A 22,939-nucleotide genomic window follows, 5' to 3' on the forward strand; every position below is an offset into this window, starting at 1 on the left:
GGCTCGAAGAGCTGAATTTGCCTACTTCTGCTCCTAATTCCTATGTTCCTCTAAGGGCAGGCTGACATTAATAAGAGGTCTTAATCTGTGTTCATTCAATTTGACAGACCATACAACCAAACCCGCTGTGAGAAGAATTTTTGCAGGAGGAAACCAAAGCTTTGCAGAGTACAGTGATGAAGTGGTAAGAAGATAAGTACCACGTGGTGGTGTTTGTTGCAATAAGGAGATATTGGTAATGGAAGACCGTAAAATGTGAACGGACATACATTTGGGCTCAAAAACATTTCCCATTTTTCTGCTTCACAGTTGAAAACTAAACTTTTTTGTTTTTAATTTAGCCATTAGTTAATGAATTTAGCCTGAAGAGTTGGTGGAATCATGTGCATTAGTAAAATTCAAAAGGTGGTGAAATATAGACTTGAAGACAAGAAAATTGCAGGACGATGGAAAACAGCATTGGCTGGATGCTACGCTCCCCTGCTGGGATGTCCGAAGGTGGAGGAAAATGTAAAATCCTGCTTGCCACTTACCCACCTGCGCCGTCCCAACCACACCTCTACCAGTGGCAGGTGTGGCAACCGGCAGCCTGTCCGTCAGTGGGCCAATTTAAGTCCCTAAGTGGGGAATTAATAAAGGCCTCAGCTCACTGTCACAGAGATATAACCAGAGGCAGGAGAGCCCCACGCCAAGTGCCCAGCCCAGCAGGTATCCCGGATGACGGGCAGGTGTGTTAGATCCCTCTTTGACGGACCTTCTATCCCCCACCTTCCTCACCACCCACACCTCCTTTGGCCAACAGACACCAGGTGAGACCTCTGAGCACAATCCAGCGCAGCTCCTCTCTCATTGTCTGAGTGCAGTACCAGCAAGGACCACTGCTCCGAGTGGTGCTGTCAGTACGGGAGAGCCATTGGCCTCTGATTGGCTGGCAGCTCTCTGAGGTGGGAATTTTGTCTCCGAGGGGTGAAAATCTTCCAATCTATTAAAAGCCAATTTGCCATTAAATGGCTGTGGGGCATCTAGTAGTGGACTTCCCCCTGAACTTTTGGCTGGGGACAGGGACCCACTGGGGGTAATGATATGTCCCGTCAATCTTCCTTATGTACAGACTGACATTTAGCGCTCTTGCCATTTTGCTGTCTAGGAGTTGGTGTCTTCTATCAACCAATCTTCACTCAATACTTCCAAATGCATCATGACAGTGGATAACTTATTGGAAAAGAAATTTGACAAAAACACAAGAAAGTAAGTTTGTCTTCCTGAAATATTCAGTTTACTTTCCCCAATTTCCACGTGACTTCCTCCAGAATGTTTCATTCTCCACTAGGCAAACACTGGGAAAGACACATGACTTTTGTTTGCCTGTTGTTGTTAAATCTGGCATCAACATATATTACAAATGAGTTCAAGCTGACGCTAAAATCACACAATGAGTAAACAAGCTGGGGCGACACAGTGGTTAGCACTGCTGTCTCACAGCGCCAGGGACCGGGTTCAATTCCAGCCTCGGGTCACTGTCTATGTGGAGTTTACACATTCTCCCCGTATCTGTGTGGGTTTTCTCTGGGTGTTCCGGCTTCCTCCCACAGTCCAAAGATGTGCGGGTTAGGTTGATTGGCCATGCTAAATTGACCCTCGTGTCGGGGGGATTAGCGTAAATATGTGGGGCTACAGGAATAGGGCGTGGGTGGGATTGTGGTCGGTGCAGACTCAATGGGCCAAATGGCCTCCTTCTGCACTGCAGGGATTCTATGATTCTATGAAGTTCCAGTCTCTTGGTGCTACATGTATATTAAGAGCATAAGAAATAGGAGCAGGAGTAGACTATACGATCCTTCGAACCTGTTCCTTCTTTCATTCAGATTATGCCTGGTCTTCAACCTCAAGTCTGCATTCATATATGATCCCTTTATTTCATGATTTGCTTAAATTCCAAAAACGTTGCAATCTCAACCTTGAATATACTCAATGATGAACAAGCACAGTTCTGTGGGGTGGAGAATTCCGGACTATTCCATTATTATTCCATCAAATGGGTTCCACTATTATTCCATCAAATGGGTTCAATTTTTCTGTATACTTTGTCTGAGTTGCTACATGTTTGATTGGCACACAGAATCAAGGTTGAAGATGCCAACAACATGACCTTAGCACAGAATTCAACTTTTCCATCTCCATTAGTCATTTGGTAGTACCAAATTTGAGTATTGTTGAAATAAAGACACATTTTTCTTATTCATTCATGGGATGTGAGTGTCAGTGGTTGAGACCGCATTTATTACCCATCCCTAAAGGACATTAGTGAACCAGATGGGTTTTTACTACAATGGTTTTGTGGTCATCTTTTAATTCCAGAGTCTTTTTTTAAATTGAATTCAAATTTCACCATCTGGTGTGGTGGGATTCGAACCCGTGTCCCCAGAGCATTATCCTGGGTTTCTGGATGACGACAATGCCTCCCCTGTTGAAGTTTTTTGTCTTGCACTCATCAGGACAATTCACAAGAATACCATATGTAATTCATTGCTGTTCCTTTTATATTTTACATTCTGGTAAATTGTCCTGATGGGTTAAAGACAAAAAGCTTTGACGCATGATTTTTTTTCCAGCAATTCTCCATTTCTGTTTACTCTTGTTAAGTTGAAGGCCATTCAAAACATACCTTTCACAGCTATACAGTGACTGAGGATTGTCTATAAATTAATAGACGCATTTAACATTGAAAAACATAATGGCATAGATTAAATTTGTCTGAATTTCATTTACAGGGCAATTGTTCGAGCATTTTCTTCTTCTCAAACTCTGAGTGGAAGCTTTTTAGATGTCAGGTGAGCAAATGTTTATTGCCTAACAATTTGCATCAAAATATCCTAATGAAGCTTGTTATCTGAGCTTGCCCGAGATGAGGTAATAGCCAAATCGTCTTTGCTACAGATCAACCTGTACTTTTCACTGATTGTTTTTGTCACTTATTTTAGCCAATTTACTTGATGTTCATCAACTAAGCAAACCGAACATTGGGGAAGGGAAGGTGTTTTGCAGAAATGCCACTTGATGCTTTACAGGACAGGCTCTGTTATTGTGCCCATCCTTTCTACACTGTGTTGAACTGTTCAGCTTTGTTAAGTAGATGCGTCTCAAACCTACACCCACGCTGAGTTTGGGAATTCATGGCCGAGAATTTCCTCTGGCCAGTGTTATAATTCAAGACAGAAAGTGTTCTATGGGGCGGCACGGTGGCACAGTGGTTCGTACGGCTGCCTCACAGCGCCAGGGACCCGGGTTCGATTCCCGGCTTGGGTCCATACATGTGTGGAGTCTGCACATTCTCCCCTTGTCTGCGTGGGTTTCTTCCGGGTGCTCCGGTTTCCCCCCACACTCCAAACTTGTGTGGGCTAGGTGGATTGGCCATGCTAAATTGATCCTTCGTGTCAGGGGGATTAGTGTTGTGTTATAGGGATAGGGCCAGTGTGGGATTGTTGTCGGTGCAGGCTTGATGGGCCAAATGGCCTCTTTCTGCGTGTAGGGATTCTCAGTCCACCTAAATTGTAAGTTTTGCACTTTGAATTTGTGTGTCAACCTGCAAGATCCTTCCAAACACGCCCATGGCTGGCGGTAAGAGTGGGAGGGACTCCTGGTCAGCCACTCTTGATGTGGAGTGGCCCCCTCTCAAGCTATAAGCCCCTGGCAACAGATTAGTGACTTGTTCCAGGAATTGCTAGCGATGGAAGCAGACCAAAGTCTGCCTAGGTGTGGGAAGAGAATGGGAAGGAATATAAATACAAGTCATTGTTGTTGAGTTGGAAAGGGTTACCCAAAATAGATTTCAACAGTAGATACCTGTATTCCACAAGAAGCAATGAGGCTGAATGATGAAGGGTGCAGGATCCAAATCTTACCATTCCATGCGGTACATTATAATTGGAGAAAATAGCAGGGTGGAGTTGGGAGGACTGTATAAGATTTGCATATTCACTTTACCAGCTCACAGTTAAAATGGTGAAGGTGGAAGTGTCTGAGCTCCAGCACATTGGGTTTCAGATCACTCTGCAGAATTGGGTCAGCACAAAGAGCCGGTACGTCGATCAGTTGTCATGACCATACCCGCTGCTCATTGCTGAGCAAAACCAAGTGCCAAAGGGAAAATTGGTTTACTTTCTTTTCTATTCTGAAAATGAACCAATTGCAGCAGCAAGAAGTCCAATAACACTTTGGGGATTTCCAAAAATTAAATTAAAAGTTTATTAGCAAGAAGAAAAAAAAACTAATCACAGAAGATTACTGTTTAAAAGTTAAAATTAATCTTACAAAATATTTCCCTCAAAAGACTAATGACTTGGTCAATTTGTGTGACCCGAAAGTAAACACTGCCTTGTAGATATTTAACTATAAAGATCCAGTTATATTACCCAAGGCAAAGCTGCTGTTTCTTTAATCATGGCATACCGCACAACCTCTCAAACTCACTTCCACTCTGCTGTGGAAATCCCCAAGACATCCTTGGACACAACACTGCTTTTTGCAGTCCAAGACTCTTCTGACTTGACCAGATGGCTGATTCAAACTGCACCTTCTCCCAGCCCAGAGCTGTTTCCCTCAGGAGTTCTTCCCCACATAGCCAACAACAAATCAACTCAACATCTCTCCTTAAATGTCCTTTTCCCCTTTCAGCTATGATTCCATTGCCCTCAGCACTTCCCTGAACTCAAATTTTTGAAAATATAACAACCTTTCACGTTTTGATTTTATCTCAGCTTTCGGGTCAATGAAGTGTAATATACTCTCTTCTGTTTACCCAGTAACTCCAGTAAGATGCAAAATGTTTCTCGTCACCTCTCACTTCCCTTTGATATTCAATAGCGGAAAAAAACAAGTCCACATGTATCTCCTAATGCAAATTTCTAAACCTAGCCTAGTTACTTATAAACCATTTGACCAGGAAAGACTTATATGCGTGCGTGCATTCAGTACTCTTTTCCCCTCAACACTTACAGACAAATGGTCTCCATTAAACTTTTCCCAGCCTAATTGAATCATTTACACACACGCACACACACACACACACACAGCCTTTTTAGAGAATAACACAATATCCCCCCCAAAAAATATTTTTATAAATAACATTCATTTTCACACAATCTATCGTAACAATAACAAGGACAATATCAGTTAGATTCTGCAATGCATTAATAATCATTTTTGATATCTTCCAAAACAGCAAGGATAGACATTTCAAAACAAATGGAGAGATGTCTGGTGTGGATACATCTGCAGTATATCTGGGCTTCGTAAAGTTGGCTAAAAACTCCTCAATTTTGCAGCAGGTAAGAGACTATTAACTACTGTGTACCAATAGCTTTTCGCTCCTTAAAATGCAGGAATGTACTTTATATTCTGACAATTATATATTTTTATATTTAGTGTGATTACATTGATTCACTGATCGTTTTGAATATTTGATAGATCCTGACTGTCCACCTTTCCTCTGGTTTATACATGTGAAAATTATTTGTGGCGTTTTGCCAATGCATATTCATTTGGTGTTAAATATTTACCACAAAGGCTATATCCTATCAAATGTATAATGTTCATTCAGTGCAGGGTAGAGTAACAATTAACGCTGAAGATATTGATTAACCCAAAAACAAACTAGTTATTGGGAATGGTATCAAATTCTGATGGACAGACTGGGGGTTATAATAAAAATATGTCAAAGTAATTTACAGGGTAGAATACTGAAAGGCCTGGATAAAGTGGACTTGGGGAAGGTGTTTCCATTAGAAGGAGAGACTAGGACCCGAGGGCACAGCCTCAGAGTAAAGGGACAACCCTTTAGAACCGAGATGAGGAAGAATTTTTCAGCCAGAGGATGGTGAATCTGTGGTATTCATTACCACAGAAGGCTGTGGAGGCCAGGTCATTGAATGTATTTAAGACAGAGATAGATAGTCCTTGATTGGCCAGAGAAAAGGCAGGAGAATGGGTTTGAGAAACATATCAGCCATGATCAAATGGCGGAGCAAACTCGAGGGGCAGACTGGCCTAATTCTGCTCCTATATCTTATGGTCTTATGGACTCCTGTGGGTGAAATAATTTTTGGGTTCAGTGGTTTTTATTTCTTCACGTTCTTCACTTGACACACCTTTCATTGCTTAACCATCTTTGTGTCAGCCAATAGACAGGTTGGTTGTATAGAGCGGGGGAGGGTTAATGGACTCCTGCAGTTCATATACTGAGGGGGGAGAATCACACCCTGGTTAACATCCTAGAATTCTGAAGCAGAGTTTTCCGCTTGCTCAGAGGGTCTGGAGATGGATTTGAACTCCGAACCATCCAGTTCCGAAGCAGGAATGCTACCACTAAGGGAAAGGCTCGGTCCTTTTAGGTTGAGGAAGACTGCATTTCACTGCACAATGTTTTGCCAAGGACACCAAAACACATAGGCTGACAACTGTGTGTAAATCTTAATGTCATCACACCCAGGACTGATGCCCCATTGTGTTCAGCAAAAAGTTCTGACATTGCATCCTGGCAAAGCTGGTGTGATGGTGAAATGTGCTGTAGGATTGATACTGGATTCAATAAAAGTATCTGATTTCAGTCATTCACAGATGTAGTTGAAAGTGTACAGAAGGTGAAATTGGTCTTTAGCAGTTGAGGTGAACAGACTCAAGGTGAATTGACAGACCGTTTTACACTATCCCTGCTTCCCTTTTCCATCTAAACCAATGCCAGGATGTAACGCGAGCTACTGATTCACCAGTTTTTAACTATTGGACTGTTTACTAAAGATCGAGGCTTCAGATCTGAGTGGAGAGTAACAAGGGAAATTGTGGGAGAGGCCTTTCCAAGTCAAGCTCAGAAACACTCTGTCGTTCACAACTCAAAGCAAAATACATTTACACATTTTTGCACTCCCACAAAAAAACATTACAATCCTGCCGCTGACATTCACGATTTTACAGGTGAAGAATGCAGTACAGAATTCCCTGATCCCGTCATTACCTCGATCTCCGGCTTGTGTGGAAACAATGCGAGTTTACATTATTCTCCCAGAACTGATTGCTGTGCTGGAAGATCCCAGGGACTCAGCAATGCTGACAGACTCTTTAAGCAAAGCCATTCTCTCACTCGAAGAAAGTGACTTCAAAATTCTTGGTAAGATTTACCATTTGAATTTGTGCGTCAACCTGCAAGATCCTTCCAAACATTGAAAACTTTGCTGGTCGCAATGAAAAACAACTAACTCAGAAATCAAATGCTTTTCCACATATTCTCCATTACAGAAGTGAACCTGAATGGCAGTCAGGCCCTTTGAGATATCCTGAGGTTGTGAAAGGGGATATATAAATATAACTTACTGTCCATTCTACACCACCTTCAGGCTTGAATGTCTTAAGAACATAAGAAATAGGAGCAGGTGTAGGCCATCTAGCCCCTCGAGCCTGCCCCGCCATTCAATAAGATCATGGCTGATCTGATAGTGGTTTAGTTCCACTTACCCGCCCACTCCCCATAACCCTTAATTCCCTTATTGATCAGGAATCTATCTACCTGTGACTTAAACATATTTAATGAGGTAGCCTCCACTGCTTCAATGGGCAGAGAATTCCAGAGATTCACTACCCTCTGAGAGAAGAAGTTCCTCCTCAACTCTGTTCTAAACGGACTCCCCCTTATTTTGAGGCTGTGTCCTCTAGTTCTTGTTTCCTTTCTAAGTGGAAAGAATCTCTGCCTCTACCCTGTTTAGCCCCTTCATTATCTTATATGTCTCTATAAGACGAGTACAATCTACTCAATCTCTCCTCATAAGCTAACCCCCTCATCTCCGGTATCAACCTGGTGAACCTTCTCTGTCCTCCCTCCAAGGCCAATATATCCTTTCGCAAATAAGGGGACCAAAATTGCACACAGTACTCCAGGTGCAGCCTCACGAGTACCTTGTACAATTGCAGCAAGACCTCCCTGCTTTTATACTCCATCCCCTTCGCGATAAAGGCCAACATTCCATTTGCCTTCTTGATCACCTGCTGCACCTGCAAACTGAGTTGTCTTGAGTTGTCAGAATCAGACTAAGTTCTCAAACATCGGTGCAGCTCTTTGAATCATAGAATCCCTGCAGTGCAGAAGGAGGCCATTTGGCCCATCGAGCCTGCACTGACCACAATCCCACCCCAGGCCCTATCCCCGTAACCCCAAGTATTTACCCTATAAGTCCCCCCTGACACCAAGGATCAATTTAATATGGCCAATCAACCTAACCCGTACATCTTTGGAGTATGGGAGGAAACTGGAGCACCCTAAAGAAACCCTCGTGGACACTCCACAAAGACAGTCGCTCAAGGCCAGAATTGAACCCAGGTCTCTGGCGTTATGAGGCAGCAGTGCTCACTACTGTGTCGCCCTGATCCTGATCAGAACTTTGATAGAAACACCATGTAAATGTGGTTTCTGCTGATGGTTTATGGCAACCAATCAGGAACACGCCCAAGGAAATTATTGGCAAAGAAGGGACACGATCATTTTAAGCATAGCACACCTTGTCCTATCTTTCTAATTCATCATTCTGTTTGCTGTTTTGATGGGCTGTGTTTTATTTCGTGTGAACATTTCTGCGCTCTTTCTTGACCAGAATGCTGGTGGAGTACGATGCCTTATTATTTCTTCATACGTCTTGTGAGGATGTTTCAAAAAGAATCACATCGCCATCTTCAGCTTGCCATGGCTGATATCTCAAAATACAACTCCCAACTACGCAACTCATTAAAACTTTTACAAACACTTTACCAGGTAGGTGCAAGTTTTCGCTCCTAAATTCAGTTTTGATGTTTTTTTAGTTTGACCCCACTCTGCTCCATGTTTAGCTGTCCTTTTCCCCAATTCTGGAACACATCTCCTTGCCATCGCTCCGTTCCAATCTTGAACAGAAACCTGAAAACCTTCTTGGTTTAATTTGCTTATCAACACCTTGGGATGCTTTATTGTGTGAAGAGTTGTCTTATAAATCCAAAATTCTGACACATGAAATGCCACAACTAGGACTGAGTAATGTAGATTGCATCAATAGATAGACCCTCATATGGTTCCGATATTATAGTAATGTATGAATTTGCTTTATGTCATCCGGTTAGTCACATAATAAGAATGGATTTGATAACTAAGTATGTCCATCAGTCTTGACTGATTAATAATTATTGATTAATCTCCAGGCACAATAGGAGGAAACCACCAAAGTTAAAGACTTTTTGGAACTATGGGGGAGGATTTTCCTGTCCCGCCCTTCACGGGAATCATAGTGGGCAGGGCTGGGGTGGAGCATGCAAAGGTCCATTGACCTTGGGTGGGATTTTCCAGTTTTGGGATGAAAGCGGCCAGAAAATCCCACCCTATGAGTCCAAAGTAATCTTTTCTTCATGAGCATGCTATGCTTACCAGATATCTTGGTGGAATGTAATGCCCTTCCCCCCTGTTGAGTTTGATGGCAGGAGGGCATTTAAACAGGTGGGAAGGTGAACTTTCTGGCCTTCCCATCACTGTCCAGGAAAGCTCATGGATACCCTTCCTGTTCTGCCGCCAATCCCGCCACCTCTGGTATTCACCCATCACCAGACTGGAGACTTAGCATTCAGTTAGCCCAAAAATCAAACCCTGACTTATTTGCTTATGAATTCCTGGGAGGGGATGTCCCTCTTTGTCAGAGAACCCAGTGCCTGATCAAGGAACCCAACTTGGAAGGTGGGGATACTGAGAGCCACACACCCCCACACCCCCCTCCCCCCCCCGCCACACCCCCACCCCCACACCCCCACCCCCACCCCCTTACCCTTGCTGCTGAAAACTCAATAAGAATGGATTTGATAACTAAGTATGACCATCAGTTTCTATTGATTATTAATTATTTATTCATCTCCAGGCACAATAGCAGGAAAACACCAGAGTTAGAGCCCCACAACCTCCACCCCTCACCTATCCCCCCTCTGCCATCGCTCACCTGTACCTGGACCAAAGGCAATCCTGTCCCTCAGGTGAGTGTACTACTGGCAGCAGCCACCACCTCCCAGTGGCAATGCCGAGCAATGAAGAGTTACTGGCCTCTGATTGCCTGGCAGCAATTCGCAGGTGGAACGTCTACTCCTGGAGCCCTTGATCCCAGGAAAAGCCCACTGCTTCCCAAGTTAATACAGTTGGCCTCCCTGGAAAGATGTGATGCAGGGTCTTTGTCAGTTCTCCAGCCAGTGCGCAGAACACCCATCTTCACATCCATTAAATACCTCCCAAGTGTACCAAATTGCACAATGCTAATTTATGCGTAATTATATGCTGGCAGGTAAACGCGAGCAGGTATCAAAAGATTCCAGAGAGATATTTCCGCATTCCTGTCATGGACATTTTTAAAGCCTCTTTAACAGTAAGTGGACAAATATAAAATTCTGAGCTAAAAATGATCTCTGTTTTGCTGTGTGCTCACATTAAAGAACGAGTATCCCATGGCACTTTCTGGTGCACTCCCATTTCAACCCCAGCCGAAGCGTGCCATAGGGAACGGAGAATAGGCCCTGGAGCTGTTCAGTTGCGCTCTCAGATTTTGCACTGTGTTTTAGCAGAGGATGAGTAGGCAACGTTTACAGCAATATGAGATGTAGGGCGCAATTTTCCCAACCCGCCTGCCACGGGTGGGACAAGACCATGCAGTGGTCCTTTGACCTCGGGCGGGATTTTCGGGTCTTAGGGCGAAGACGGCCGGAAAATCGTGCTCGAAGAGTTGGCTGAAACAGAGGCTGCAATACTGCAGTGCCACCATTGACAGAAAGGTGTATTTGTTGTGTGACATGTTTACATAGACAGTGTTCATTGTTAGCTATGTTTGATTTGATTTGATTTATTATTGTCACATGTATTAGTATACAGTGAAAAGTATTGTTACTTGCGCGCTATACAGACAAAGCATACCGTTCATAGAGAAGGAAAGGAGAGGGTGCAGAATGTAGTGTTACAGTCATAGCTAGGGTGTAGAGAAAGATCAACTTAAGGCGAGGTAGGTCCATTCAAAAGTCTGACGGCAGCAGGGATGAAGCTGTTCTTGAGTCGCTTGGTCTGTGACCTCAGACTTTTGTAACTTTTTCCCGATGGAAGAAAGTGGAAGAGAGTATATCCGGAGTGTGTGGGGTCCTTAATTATGCTGGCTGCTTTGCTGGGGCAGCGGGAAGTGTAGACAGAGTCAATGGATGGGAGGCTGGTTTGCGTGATGGATTAGGCGACATTCACAACCTTTTCTAGTTTCTTGCGGTCTTGGACAGAGCAGGAACCATATCAAGCTGTGATACAACCAGAAAGAATGTTTTTCTATGGTGCATCTGTAAACATTGGTGAGAGTCATAGCTGACATGCCAAATTTCCTTAATCTTCTGAGAAAGTAGAGGCGTTGGTGGAGAACATTCTCCCCATGTCTGCGTGGGTTTCTTCCGGGTGCTCTGGAAACTATGTTTCCTCCCACACTCCAAGGTTATGCAGGTTAGGTGCATTGACCATGCTAAATTGCCCCTTAGTGTCCAAGAGTATGTAAATTAGGTGGATTAGTCACATTTTTCTACCCTTGATTTGATACAATACTTGTTGATAAGAAGCACAAAGCAGGGGGTATTCAAAAACTAAAGCTCACTCCTACTTTGTTTGCAGGTGTATGCTGCACAATGTTTTCCAGGAGTTCCTCAAACTGCGACAGATGAATTCATAAATAGTGTATGTATTTTCTTGAAGCACAAGTTAAAGAGGCTTAAAGCCAATGACAATTAATTCCCTTTGAACACAATGAATGGACAGAGATGGGAATTCATAAACATTTTATGCAACATTATTAATTCATTCCCTATAACTGAGGGAAGAATAAATGAATGCGCTTCCCTGGTTTATATTTTTTATTGTGATTTCAGCTCCTATTGTGTGCAGGCACCTGGCATAGCAATGATGCATAGGAGGATTGAAATAACAGTTTCATTTAGCCCCTTGAGCCTGTTCTGATCATGAGGTCAGAAAAGAAAGATTTGCATTTGACTCGCTTGGCCCGGAAAATCCCACCCGAGGTCAACAGAACATTCCAGGCGGGCGGGACGGTAACATTTGCACCAGTATCTTTCATAGCTACTGGATGTCTCAAAGAGCATAAATTAAGACCGCAATCTAACGGCTGTTCACGCTGATGGGATTTTCCCATCCCACTGCAGTGAGACCTGATGAAGGAGCAGCGCTCCGAAAGCTCATGATTCCAAATAACCTGTTGGACTTTAACTTGGTGAGACTTCTTACTGTGTCCATCCCAGTCCAATGCCGGCATCTCCGCATCTTCACAGTAGCACAGTGGTTAGCACTGCTGCTTCACAGCTCCAGGGTCCCAGGTTCGATTCCCGGCTCGGGTCACTGTCTGTGTGGAGTTTGCACATTCTCCTCGTGTCTGCGTGGGTTTCCTCCGGGTGCTCCGGTTTCCTCCCACAGTCCAAAGATGTGCAGGTTAGGTTGATTGGCCAGGTTAAAAATTGCCCCTTAGAGTCCTGAGATGCGTAGGTTAGAGGGATTAGCGGGTAAAATATGTGGGGGGAGGGCCTGGGTGGGATTGTGGTCGGTGCAGACTCGATGGGCCGAATGGCCTCCTTCTGCACTGTAGGGATTCTATGGATTCTATGATTCATTATACTATGATCACTTGGATAAATGTTCAAGGGCTGTTAGGCTGTTGGCTAAATCATGTTCGTTATTGCTAAATTTAATATTGCTTGCATCCCTGATTCTTGATGCATACTATTTCAAGGGCGAGTCTTTATGAAAAGAATGCCTGACATTTTGTTTTTAAAATTGCTGGGCGTTAGAAAGACAAGCCAGATAATTACCGGAATTCTACCATCCCGCCTCCAGGGAATTGGAGCGGGCGGGGGCGGACAACGGAGATGTCCGTTGACCTCAGGCGGGAATTTGCGGTCTCGCTCGAGCGAGGCCATGAAAACCCACGCAGCTGGGAATGCAAATTTATTTTTAAATGTTAATGGTCTCTCTACGCACTGGATTTTCTTCCCCAAACCCCTCCTCCCTTCCTTATGAAATCTAACTCTTTGACCATGTTTTTGGCTACCCAATAATTCCTTTCATGGTTCAGCGTCAAATTTTGTCAATCTTTCACGCAAAACATCTTGCAACGTTTTAGTGTTAAAACTGCTATATAAATCAAAGTTGTTATTCTAAGACGGAAAATTTCACGGAGGCAACGCATATCAGTCCAGAAATGGGATCTGTTTGTAAGAATGTTAAAAGAGGCACGCCAACTGATTTCTTGATCATGGTGCTACAGTACGACCTCTGGCGACGATTTTATGCTTTCTTCACAGGCAATGAAGGGACATTACATGCCACTAGACGCTCCATACCAACGGTTTGAAGAATATTTTTCAATACTACGCAAGGTAGGTTAGCTGTGTAGCATGTTTGTTTTTTTCAATAGTGATCATTTTGTTTGATCATTCTCTCCCCATCCCATGAAGAAGTCAGGGTGACCTGTTGTCTGGCCATGTTAAACTTGTTGTTAGAAGATGCAAGACTCTTGCTCTGTGGGGGTGAATGTGGCCCCTGTTTGTTGCTCTCTCACAGTGACCCAGCTGGGAATAGTCATGGACAAGCAGGCTTGAAGGGCCAAATGGTCTTCTCTAACTCCTATTTCTTATGTCCTTATATTTCTTCCACGTGCTGCTTTTGTTTCAGCCCATCTTCTGCATTTTGCTGTATCCCCAACATTGATCTGATCTCTCAAAGTCCCCATTTACCAAATTTCTTTTCGGGAGGGCGAGACTGTTGACCGGCACACCAGGCCCCCATATTTGGTCTTTTAAACAAGCTTACTTTCACCCACTGACAGAATCTCTGATGTATTTTGACACGCCAGTGAGGAATTGGGGTTGTTTGGGCCAAATGTTTTTTTTAAAGTTTATTTATTAGTGTCACAAGTAGGCTTACATTAACACCGCAATGAAGTTTCTATGAAAATCCTCTAGTCGCCACATCCGGCACCTGTTTGGGTACACTGAGGGAGAATTTAGCATGGCCAATCCACCTAACCTGCACGTCTTTCGGACTGTGGGAGGAAACCGGAGGAAACCCACGCAGACACAGGGAGAACGTGTAGACTCCACATAGATAGCGACCCAAGCCCGGAATCGAACCCGGGTCCCTGGCACTGTGAGGCAGCAGTGCTGACCACTGTGCCACTGTGCCGCCTCTATCTGGGATATCGTGGAGGTTTTGGCACAAACCCCTCCAGTTTGTCTGTGAATTTTGCCAATTTCCCTTTGGACGAATTGCAGGCCACTGATCAGAGCCTCAGGAAGCAGTGCAGATATATTTCACCTGGAGACGTCAGACTTGTACAGTTGTAAATAAGTAGTGGAATTGAGCAGGAAGGCAGCATCAATAGGAAGTCTTACTTGGGGGAATATGTCAACTGGTAATCATTTGCTATTTTGCAGAAATATATATATTTGTAAAACATGTGTGATTAATATATAGTGACTATATTTATATTAATGATTCCTTCATTCCACAGATCCTAGAAAATTTAATTCCATCTCATTGCATCTTTGATCTGGAAACAAAGCTTGAATTCTGGACTATGGAATCCTTGATATTCCACCAAGTATGTGTTACGTTTAGTTCTGTAGAAGTGTATCCCAATGTGTATACAACATGCAGACCAAGGGAGTACAGCAACATAGTAGCATGTCAATGCCTTTAGGTTTTGGCACTAATTGAAAGAGAGAAGTTCATGATCTTTAGCATTGTGAACCTGGCAGTTGCATTATTATGATTATGAGCCCATCACAGCACGCAAGGTTAGTGAGAGGGCACTGGGGTCGCCCATACTACTGTGCACGTACTTGGGTGCCCTCGTAGGTGGACGTAAAAGATCCCACGGCACTACTTGAAGGAACTCTGGTGTTGTGGCAAAATTGTATCACTCATTATCACACTGGGCTGGATTCTCCCACTGGCTTTGGTAGCCTGACGTCCGGACCAGTTGGGGAGTCCCATTTCCATTCACCGGGAGTGAGGCCAATGCATGGTTTTTTGGGAGAGTCTCCTAATTGCCTGTACTGTACTCGACGTCCAATTAATATCTGGATTTAAGAATCTACTGATGACCATGAAACCATTGTCGATGGTCGGGAAAACCCACCTGGTTCATTCATGTCCTTTAGAGAAGGAAATCTGCCGCCCTTACCTGGTCTGGCCTACATGTGACTCCAGAGTCAGCAATGTGGTCGAACTCATCTGCTCTCTGAAATGGCCTATCAAGCCAATCAGTTCAAGGGCAACTCGGGATGGGCAATAAATGCTGGCCAGCCAGCAACGCCCATGTCCCATGAATGAATAATAAAAAAAGATTTAGGGGGCTGTTTGCTCTGGAGCCCCAGAAGCCCCACCAGGAGGAACGGGGCTGCTGAGACAGGTCGGGGACCACAAATCCACCTCATCCCAGAGGCACGGAGCTGAGTCAAACATTCTGAGCGTTGAATCCCGTAGGCTCCTTGCAGCAACAGGACAATCTCTCTGAAGGATTCATTTCAGATGCGGGTGTGGCCTTTCCTGCCTGTGGCCTGTTTTGGGAAACAGGGCTTTTGGCTCTGAGGAGCCCCAGCCCTGGCATAGGGTGCCAGCCTCCACTGAGCTGGTGGCCTCCGCAACCTGGGGTGGGGGGGCTGCTCCAGTGGTGGCAAAATGCCGACAGGACCACTCCTTATTCAGGCCTTAAGAATATTAATTTGCTGTACACCACCATAGAACAGGTAGGGAGTCAACCCTGTGGGCTGTCCATCCGGGGAAGTTCCCAGTAGTGGGAATGCATCAGGTAGCTGTTCCCAAGTATCTGTCCCTGCCTTCCCAGCCCTTCCATTTCCAAGCCTACCATCAGGAGGTTGGAAAATTTCACTCATCAAATGGCCACTTATGGGAAAACTAATCTCCTTTAGGGAAGAAAATCTGCCATCCTTACCTGTTCTGGCCTACATGTAACTCCAGAGCCACAGCAGTGTGGTTGACTCTAAACTGCCCTCTGAACAAGGGCAACCAGGGATGGGCAATAAATGCTGGCCAGCCGGCGACGCCCGTGTCCCACGAATGAATTAAAAAAAAGAGGCGTACGGCTGTTGGACTCCACAGGTTCACTCGGCACCTCATTGGCTGTAAAGTGCTTTTGGACTTCCTGAGGTGGCAACATAAATGCAATGCTTCCCTCACGTGTGATTGACGCCTTTCACCACCGCACCAATGGGTGGGATTTTCCAGCTCTTCCCAGCAGCGGGATCTTCCAGTCCTGCCGTTGTTGTCCCTCCTGCGGCGGGTTCCCTGGCAACTGAGCAGGCGAGTCATGCAAAAGCCTGCAGGCTTTGGCGGGACCAGAAGATCCCACTGGCAGCCAAAGATTTTCCATATCCCCTGCTGGAAACCTGCTGCGGGGCTCAGTGTGGGCATGGGGGGTGGGGGGGGGGTGTGTGTGTGTGTGTGTGTGGGTGTGTGTGCGTGTGTACATCTGTGTGCGCGTGTGCTTGTCTGTGGAAAGTCCTGGCGAATGGATGGATCAGTCTGAGGTAGAAAGTAACTCCTTCTCATGGGTTGCGGTTTCAGCCCTGGCAACGGTAGAAAATAGCCTGCAGTCCATCAGCAGTTGTATAATAGGCTGCTAATTCACTACTGCCCAATTTACAGCTCCCTGCAGCAGGAAGTTTGGGCCCATTTCTCCCTGACATTTGACTTGTCCATTAGGATGCTGTGATAGACTGTCATGTCTAGTCATCTTCCTCTCACTTCCCAGATGGTAACAAAACAGCGAAGTTAGGATTTATTGTATTTTCAGAGTTGTTGAATCTCTCAGTCTCACTTTCCGCACACATTTGCAAACCATAACTGTCTTCTTACATGTGAACTAATTTATTTCAGCAAGCCTTTATATCTCAACCAATATTAAGCCTGCATGTTTCAAGGAAATCGATTCTTCAGGACGCACTGGACTGCTTAAGATCCAATGGATCAGGTGCTCAATATGCTATATTTCAGGTACATTGTTTCATTAAACTTGTAGGATTTGTTTTCACTTATAATTTTTTTAATTGGACCATCAAGTCACTACGACTACGTGCAAATGGTTTTTACATGTTTGCCGATATCCCTTGGCATTGCAGACAAAGTCGTGGACCTGGCATGTTGGATCTCAAGGTAACCACGAACCCCTCAGCAAAGAGGGGAATTCTTCCCCCCCCCCCACCTCCCAATACTACACAGGCAGCGGGTGACCCCCCCCCCCCTCCACTTAGCATTCCTCCCCCCTCAGACACCCACTCAGGTCCCCTTCACTCTCAGACTCCCAAACAGGCCTCAGTCCCACTTTTACAAAGCAGAAGCCGCAGACTGTCAGTCAGGCTTAGCTTGAGGTTAGGGTCAATGAAACCACTTCAGATGCATTCACAGCTGAGGCTGTCACTGAAGGATTTTTGAAATTGCAAGCACACTCAGTCCCAATTCAGAGAATCGCGGCCATAATGCTTTCTATAGTTCCAGTATAAACTCCCTGCTCTTATATTCTATGCCTCAGCTAATAAATGGAAAGGATTCCATGTGCCTTCTTAACGACCTTGTCAACCTGTCCTGCTACCTTCAGCGATCTGTGAGCATTCATTTCATGGTCTCTCACTTCCGCACGATGGCACAATGGTTAGCACTGCTGCCTCACAGCGCTAGGGACCCGGGTTTGATTCCCGGCTTGCATCACTGTCTGTGTGAAGTCTGTACATTCTCCCTGTGTCTGCATGGGTTTCCTCCGGGTGCTCTGGTTTCCTCCCACAGTCGGAAGGACGCGCTGGTGAGGTGCGTTGGCCGTGCTAAATTCTCCCTCAGTGAACCCGAACAGGTGCGCCCAGGGGATTTTCACAGTAACTTCATTGCAGTGTTAATGAAAGCCTACTTGTGACACTAATAAATAAACTTTGACTCCCTTACACTTTTGCTATCCTCTCATTTATTGTGTACTCCTTTGCCTTATTCGACCATCCCAAATGCCGCACCTCACAGTTCTCTGGGTCTCATTTTACAACTGAGTTCTGGTGGGCTCAGGGATGATTGGCTTTAACTTGCTCAACATGAGCCTTCATAGTATCTCAGCACCAGTGAGCGGGATTACGGTGCCGTGCCCTTCCTGCCCTCAGTTTAACATTCGGAATCAGATGCAGAACTTCCTGATTCTCCCGGCTCACCATGCCATTGCCCCCACTTCAACACAATCCACTAAATTCAGATGAAAGAGACATCAAAAGATAAAACATTCAACATCCATGATTGTATTGAGAGACTAAGTTGGTTCGGATTATATTCGCTGGAGTTTAGAAGAGTGAGAGGGGATCTCACAGAAACTTAGAAATATCTAACAGGGCTAGACAGGGTAGATTCAAAAAAGAATGGTGGGGGAGTTCAGAACTAGGGGTCATAGTTTGAGGATATGATGAAGGGGATAGATAGAGTGAACGTTCAAAGACTATTTCCTCGGGTGGATGGAGCTATTACAAGGGGGCATAACTATAGGGTTCGTGGTGGGAGATACAGGACGGATATCAGAGGTAGGTTCTTTACGCAGAGAGTGGTTGGGGTGTGGAATGGACTGCCTGCAGTGATAGTGGAGTCAGACACTTTAGAAACATTTAAGCGGTTATTGGATAGGCACATGGAGCACACCAGGATGATAGGGAGTGGGATAGCTTGATCTTGGTTTCAGATAAAGCTCGGCACAACATCGTGGGCCGAAGGGCCTGTTCTGTGCTGTACTGTTCTATGTTCTATGTTCTATGATAAGGGGTAAACCTTTTAGAACTGAGGTGAGGAGAAATTTCTTCACCCAGAGGGAGGTGAATGTGTGGAATTCACTACCACAGAAAGTAGTTGAGGCCAAAACGTTGTGTGATTTCAAGAAGAAATTAGATATAGCTCTTGGGGCTAAAGGGATCAAGGGATATGGGGGAAGGGGTATCAGGATATTGAATTTGATGACCAGCCATGATCAAAATGAATGGCAGAGCAGGCTCGAAGGGCCAAATGGCCTACCCCTGCTTCTAGTTTCTATGTTTCTATGTATCAGTGTTTCATTCTTGATTCTCCCATATCTCAGACCACATTCAAAGATGAATTAAGTTTTGGCTCTGGGGTATCTCAAGAATTCTTCACCCTCTTCAGTCGGGAACTGCTCAATAATGGACGGATATTTCAGTGCTCCGAGGATTCCGGGCTGCTTTGGTTCCCCACCTGGGTAAGGCTTTGTTATACTGCGTGACCTGTAAAGGTGGGCATCAGAAATTTCAAAAAGCGTTCCAGCAGAACTTCTCTACTGGATAGGTACTCTACTCTAAAGATAAGTGAATTTTAACAGAAAAACGGTCAAGTCAGGGGGTGGGATTTCCCCCTCCCCAAGCTTCCCACCATGAACTCGAAGTGGAGGCTCCAGTAATGTACAACCAGAGACACAGGTAGAGTTGGGCAAAAGTTTGAGAATTGATAACAGGTGGTGGCGAGGATACGTGGTCCCAGAATAGCGGCACCTTTTTTGCAAACATAAGTAGGAGCCAATAGGGCTTTGTGTGGTCTTCCGGATCTGGCACTGAATGACTAGACCAATTGTCCACATGTATTTTGCTCAGACTTAGCAGAGTACAAATGAGGGCCATACCAAAGGGACTGCCAGTGTGAGTATAATCAAGTTCAAAGTTGTGTTTAGAAGAGAGACACATGGAACGATTGCGAGGATTCTCGATTTGGGTAAGGCTGACCTCAGTGAAATGAGACAGCAATCTGGGCAAATCTGTTCATGGATAATACTTCAATCGAGAGGGAGTTTTGTTTTGGGACCTTTCGGTACATTAATTCTAATCAAACAAGCCAATTCAAATTAAGCCCAATCATGGTCCCCACATGAGGGACAAGCAAGATCCAAGCTGACAGGATGAGACATTGCGCCCCATCCCGGGTTTGATCTAACATTTCATCTTAGCCAAAAGGCCGAGTTGGCTTTGAAAGAATTGCATCAGGGAAAGCCTCGGTTGAACCTCAGTGGCTACCCTGCTCCTTTACTCTACCCTAGCTTAGGCAAACCACCATCAACCACCCGCCTGATCATGGATTCACCCATGGCAAGTGAGAGAGAATTAGTGGGGACGAGGACCATTAAAGCTGGAGGTGAAGGTGCAGTTGAACAGATCAGTCACTGTAGAAATGCAGTGGTGAACAGAGGGCCAAAGGCATTTTGGAATTTTTGGGGGGATTATGAAACTCTGACAGACCGTGGAAGTATGATCCTGAATCTTACACCCTTCCCAGTATGTAAGAGCTGGAATAGGCTGAAACGTATGCTTACTGCCTAAGGCCGATGACAACTCAGTCACATGCAAGCCTCAAAAAAATCGAGGCAAAGATCAGTTCAGTAAAACTAGAATGTCTTAGAATCGAGATCAGTCTGTAGAGTCGTAGAGCAATATAGCATGGAAACCGGCCCTTCGACCCAACTGGTCCATGCTGACCACAGTGCCCTCCCAGCTATCCCAATTGCTCACGTTTGGCCCATATCCCTCTAATCCTTTCCCATCCATGTACTTATCCAAATCTGTTTGCTGTAGTTGCTGTATCAAGAGTAATTTTCCAATTGTGTATAGCTTGTGGTGAGCTTCACACTCTGTCAATGCATATCATAGTACACGATCTTTCGATTAGTTTGATTAATCATTGGAAAAATCACCTAGAGCTCATGTCCAGATTCCCAATAAGTTCACCTGGCAAGAAAGGCTTCCACATGGTGCCAACTAAAAACTGCATCTTGGTGGTGAAGGTACTGTGAAGACTTTGCAAGCAAGGAGTTTATGATTTTTCTTTTCTGTTGTAAATATGCACAGGAACCAGAAATGGATGATGTATTTCACCTGGTGGGAGTTCTCTGCCGATATGCTGTGTCTAATCGTTTTATTTGCAATTTTCACTTCCCGTTGGCTTTGTACAAAAAGCTGCTTCATGTGCAGCCAACACTGGAAGACCTGAAGGAACTCTCACCGACAGCAGGAAAGTGAGTGAACTTAAAAGATCTCCTCACACTTAAATCCACCAAGTTATTTAAACGTCTCGTGAAGAAATGTTGGGACTATTCTCATTGAAGTTCAGAAGAATTACTTTTCTTTTATCCATTCTTGAGGCGTGGGTGTCGCTGGCTGGTCAGCATTTATTGCCCGTCCCTAATTGGCCTTGAGAAAGTGGAGGTGAGCTGCCTTCTTGAACTGTTACAATCCATGACATGTAGGAACACCCACAGTGCTGTTAGGGAGGGAGTTCCAAGAGTTTGACCCAGCGACAATGAAGGAATGGGGATATAATTCCACATCAGGTTGGTGTGTGGCTTGGAGGGGAACTTGCAGCTGGTGTTATTCCCTGCCCTTGTCCTCTAGATAGCGGTGGTCGTGGGTTTGGAAAATGCTGCCTAAGGAGCTTTGGCAATTGTCTACCATCTACAAGATGGATTGCAGGAACTGTGTCAGTGGTGGAATGAATGAATGAATCTGGAAGGGGTGCCAACAAGTGGCTGCTTTGCCCTGGATGGCGTGGAGCTTCTTGAATCTTGTTGGAGCTGCACTTGTCCAGGCCAGGGGAGATTATTCCATTCCACTGCTGATTTGTGCCTTGTGGATGTTGGACAGGCTTTTGGGGAGTCAGGAGGTGAGTTACTCACCGCAGGGATTCCTAGTTTCTGACCTGTTCTTGTAGCCACACTTTTATATGGCTAGTCCAGTTGAGTTTCTGGTAAATGCCAACCCCAGGATGTTCATAGTGAGGGATTTAGTGATGGTAATGTCATTGAATGTCATGGGGCGACGGTTAGATTTTCTCTTGTTGGAGTCGGTCATTGTCTGGCACTTGCGCGGTGCAAATGTTGCTTGCCGCTTGTCAGCCCAAGCCTGGATATTGTCGAGGTCTTGCTACATTTAGACATGGACTGCTTCAGTGTCTGAGCAGTTGTGAATGGTGCTGAACATTGTGCAGTCATCAGCGAACATCCCCACTTCAGACCTTACGGTGAAGGGAGGTCATTGATGAAGCAGCTGAAGGTAGTTGGGCCTAAGACACTGCCTTGAAGAACTCCTATAGCGATGTCCTTGAACTGAGATGGTTGACCTCCAACAACCACAACCATTTTCCTTTGTGCAGATATGACTCCAACAAGCGGAGAGTTTTTCCCCTGAATCCCATTGATTCCAGTTTTGTGAGGGCTCTTGAGTGTAGTTCCCATCTGTCTGCTGCCCTTGTTCTTTTAGGTGGCAGTAGTTCTGGGTTTGGAAGATGTTATCTGAGAAGGTTGGGAAGTTCCTCCATTGCATCTTGTAGATAGCACACTCCAATGCCGCTGTGTTCCATTGGTGGAGGGAGTGAATGTTTGTGAATGGGGTGCCAATCAAGTTGGGCTGCCTTGTCCTGGTGGTCTTATTGAAACAAAAAGGATTCTGAGGGGAGTTGAACAGGGTAGATGCTGAGAGGATGTTTCCCTTCATCTAGAGTTAGGAAGCATGGTTTAAAAATGAGAGGTCTGGATTTAAGACAAAAATGAGGAGGAATTTCTTCTGGGAGGATTGCAAGTCTTTGGAATTCTCTTCCACTGAGTGCAGTGCAGGCTGGGTCATTGAATATATTCAAGGCTGAATTAGAGAGATTTTGATTGACAAGGGAATCCAGTGATTTGGGGAGACAGGGAAGGTATGATTCAAGGTCAGGTGGTGTCATAGTGGTATCATCACTGGACTAATAATCCAGAGACCCAGGTTAAGACTAGGGATCCGGATTCAATTCCCGGCTTGGGTCATTGTCTGTGCAGAGTCTACATGTTCTTCC

The 22,939-nt window shown here is 45.0% G+C and overlaps 1 protein-coding gene across 1 annotated transcript in view; it reads left to right on the forward strand.

The window, feature by feature from the left end:
- LOC144491396 (putative E3 ubiquitin-protein ligase HERC3) overlaps positions 1-22,939 on the forward strand; it is a 52,364-nt gene that overhangs the window by 13,425 nt on the left and 16,000 nt on the right. Inside the window, exons 8-20 of the mRNA XM_078209172.1 lie at positions 108-184; positions 1,148-1,248; positions 2,772-2,831; positions 5,222-5,327; positions 6,970-7,162; positions 8,637-8,794; positions 10,332-10,412; positions 11,681-11,743; positions 13,378-13,452; positions 14,586-14,675; positions 16,976-17,092; positions 19,191-19,328; positions 20,962-21,128. Coding sequence (XP_078065298.1) covers positions 108-184; positions 1,148-1,248; positions 2,772-2,831; positions 5,222-5,327; positions 6,970-7,162; positions 8,637-8,794; positions 10,332-10,412; positions 11,681-11,743; positions 13,378-13,452; positions 14,586-14,675; positions 16,976-17,092; positions 19,191-19,328; positions 20,962-21,128 — 1,426 coding nt within the window. The remainder of the gene's footprint in view (positions 1-107; positions 185-1,147; positions 1,249-2,771; positions 2,832-5,221; positions 5,328-6,969; positions 7,163-8,636; positions 8,795-10,331; positions 10,413-11,680; positions 11,744-13,377; positions 13,453-14,585; positions 14,676-16,975; positions 17,093-19,190; positions 19,329-20,961; positions 21,129-22,939) is intronic.

The sequence above is a fragment of the Mustelus asterias genome, chromosome 1, assembly GCF_964213995.1.
Source record: "Mustelus asterias chromosome 1, sMusAst1.hap1.1, whole genome shotgun sequence".
Lineage (NCBI taxonomy): Eukaryota > Metazoa > Chordata > Chondrichthyes > Carcharhiniformes > Triakidae > Mustelus > Mustelus asterias.